Source organism: Aristolochia californica, unplaced genomic scaffold (genome assembly GCF_029961685.1).
Source record: "Aristolochia californica isolate CCGP_79_NKW_82.1479 unplaced genomic scaffold, dmAriCali1.0.hap1 SCAF_9, whole genome shotgun sequence".
NCBI classification, from domain to species: Eukaryota; Viridiplantae; Streptophyta; class Magnoliopsida; order Piperales; family Aristolochiaceae; genus Aristolochia; species Aristolochia californica.
Genome location: NW_027182290.1, coordinates 8175495 through 8178967, shown reverse-complemented (window position 1 = coordinate 8178967; position 3473 = coordinate 8175495). Strand labels below are relative to the sequence as shown.

The 3473-nt window shown below is 36.5% G+C and overlaps 1 protein-coding gene across 1 annotated transcript; it reads right to left on the bottom strand.

Moving 5' to 3' along the window:
• LOC137940614 (pectinesterase inhibitor-like) lies at positions 1-570 on the bottom strand. Its single transcript, XM_068785768.1, has one exon. The coding sequence runs from the start codon at positions 568-570 to the stop codon at positions 1-3; it is 570 nt and encodes a 189-aa protein (XP_068641869.1).
• Between the last annotated feature and the right edge of the window lie 2903 nt (positions 571-3473).

Sequence of the window (3473 nt, the reverse complement as noted above, 5' to 3'; positions counted from 1 at the left end):
TCAAGGATTTCCAAGTAAATTTGCCACAGAAACAATTATGTCCCCAAGATTCGCCGCAAAATTGTTACGAATAGTGAGAGGAGAAGAGTAACAACCGTCGCGTAAGAAGGTGGCTTCGCAGTCGAAAGCATTAGAGATGACGGCATTGGCAGCAGCATTCATTTTGTCATACTGCTTCTTCTTCAAGTACTCGTAGCAACTTCCAAACAGGCCCTGTATATCAATGTAATAAACAATACAAATGGACAGATACTGTTGCTTCTCAGGGCACTTTTCTATAATCTGAAGGAACATAATGTAGTTTCGAATGGAAGAAACGTTCCATCTCAGTAAATCGATGGCAATGAAGGCGAGGCCCGGGAGATCAGCAGTTGCAGTTCGAGTATCTGATTCCAAGGCTTCGATGCAGAATGCATGATTTGGAACGTTTCTGCAGACGGCTGCCACCAAGTCGGAGTTCTTTTGTGGGTTCGCCATTGCAGCGGCGGCAGTAGCAACAATCATCGTCGGGTGGACAACTTGAAGAAGAGAGAGTAACAGAAGGAGCAGGCAACGAAAAGAAGTCGCCATGTTCGAAGATGCCGGAAACTACGGTTCGTTTGTGTTCTGATGCGAGATAGGACATCGGCATTCGGTGAACTAAAAGAAGAAGAAGCTCCACTGTAGCTAATTAATGACGAGAAATGCAATTTAACAAATGTTATCGAAACGTGGAAACTAACGATGACCTTCAGGCTGCGGCGAATTAAGAAAGAACACGATGCCTCGATCGGTTACATGGTTTGTTTGAAACAATTGCGGTGGTTAGTAATTAGTATAGTAACGCAAGCAAATTGCAAATGGCTCTGATTGGCTTCTCCAAGTAAATCCTTACCTGCATTAATGAAATTCATTAATGTTTGGGAGGGTGAGGGGGCGGAGGGGAGGGGCGGAGGGGAGCAGAAAGAGAATCGAGGGATACTTTTATTTTTATAAATTAATTCATTGATATTATTTTTAGTTAGAATTATATGTAATTAATTAATCTTTAAGCCATATAATTTGTTTAATGGAGTTTACTTATTTAAATGTAGATTGAGGGGGGAGGGGGTTAGTCAACAAACTTAAAATTTGAACTTCATCTTTATCTCCTGCTTCAAATTCATTTAATTCATCTACATGAAATTCAACTTCAAACTTGGTGTTAGTGTGGACGAGTTCATGTATACTGAGAAAAATATAAAAAAAAAGTGAATGAGTAACTTATAATAGTATTCTTAATTAAAATACAATACTTAAACCCTAAATTAGTTAAAACAAACATATTACTACATGAATAAGTAATTTAATGTATAATTAAAATATATTCATATATTAATTAATTAAAATAGATATTATATTATTTAATGATTACAGTTTATTTTACTTTAATACAATAATTACTTTTCTTTGCCACTCTTTCGTGCCTACTTTTATATCTCAGAGGTACTGGTACTATAATTTAACTTTCAATGTACTAATTTATTAAAATATATTATGTTTGGAATGCTACAGAGTGATGTCAATGTGATGAAGAGTGTTTTGCATCATGAAATAAATAAATTTTTTATATTTTTTAAAACAAATTTTTTTTGCAGCAAAAATTATACTATAACAAAAATTATTTTAGATTTTTTGCCTACAATTAATTTACATTTATCAATGGAATATGGATTCTACTTATAAAAGCAAAGTCAATGCTAGAAAGTCCATGAAATTTGCAAGAAAAATGTTCACTTGTGTTGATTTTCAGAACTCCATGGATTTAACTCATGGAGAAAAAAATAGAGGGACTCATTAGGAGAAAATTAGATGAATGAGAGGTTATGGACTTGTGTCCTAACCATATCCCTCAAGCTCAATTTATAGATTAATGAAACTACAATATTATAATTATACCCCTAGAACTTCAACTAATTACATCAATGTCAACTCTATGAGATGACTCTTTATTTACCATTCTACCATCATTGTATGGGTCTGTGGGCCTTCTCATTGGTCTATGGGCCTTTAACCCATCTTCCACATCTCTTGGATGTGTGAGCCTTCCTTGGTCTTACGAGCTTGAGACCATCTTCTAACACACCCAGCTGGCATAATATAAGTGAGAGTAAAATCACTCTTAGCCGTAAGACATTCGCTCCATACTCTAGTCCAATAACTCATTTTGGATATTGGGCACACTCCTATCTTCTGTAGGTAGTGGATCTATAGGCATTACTCAAAAGTGTAATAAAACTCCTCCATCACCGTGTCCTTCCACAGGACACCAACTCTCAAATGGTAGAAATAATAAATGCCAATTAAGAGGAGTAACGGGTAATCACCCAGAAGATAATATTTTGGGGTCTCCATGTGCTTTCTTCTTAATAAGAATAACCAATGCTGACAACAATTAGCAATTGAAAAATCCTTCAATAATAATGTCTCGGCCAAAGAGACACAATAGTAGCAGCTGAAGTGGGCCTGGGCCCAATAACACGTACAAAATAATGAAAAACTTCATAAAGGACCCATAAAATAATCCTCAGATAGTCCATCATTAAATAAGGAAATTGCACCAAATAATATGTTGGAACTGAGTAATAATCCATGATAATAATCTAGCCAGAGAAAAAGGGAACGAGTCCACCTGAGTCAGATATTAGAGCAATATAGACGAGTTGCCGAAGAAATAGGTATAGAACTCGTATAGCCGAGGAAAAAAATAACTGGGCTGAGTCGGGTTGACTGGACCGAGTTTACCCAGACCGGTTTGACTCGACTCGAGTTGACTCGATCATGTTGGTGCGACTCGGTTCGAGTTGGCTCACAGATTGCTTAGTCTGAGTCACTCGGCTAGTTTGGATTAACTCAGCAAAGCAGATTAAACATCACCTAACTTGGTAGCTTTAATTTAGAAACATCGTCTTCCTCACGACGATGGCCTCCAAACAGCGCGGGATAGCAGAAAACGAGGGAGACTGCGTCTTTGGACGGCAATAACGAAAAGATCAGTCAGTCGATGTCTTCGCCCTCTCGAAGCTACAACCAAGCTTCCGCAGATTGAGCTCTCGAAATCAATCAGAGCATAATCAAATAATCTCGTAGATTTTCAGTTGGCTGGAAAATAATAAGCAGCATGGAACGAAGGATGAGTTGTTGCAAAAAATACGCAACAATAGAGTGAAGGAAACTTTCTGAAAATCAATCCAATGTAATAAGAGGATGAGAGTCAGCGACGAAATTTCTGAAATCAGATTATTGTTAGGAAACTCACGTTTCCTATTCTAAGTTGGGCAACATATTTTATTTAATTATATTTGCTATGGGCTAAAAAATTAAGTGGTTTAATTTTTTGGTAAGTCCATAGATTGTTGAAATTGGAATATTGGCCAATTAAATAAATACCCATATTAACTTAATTAGGGAATTATGGGAACCCTAATTAAACAATATAAATAAAACATTATGGT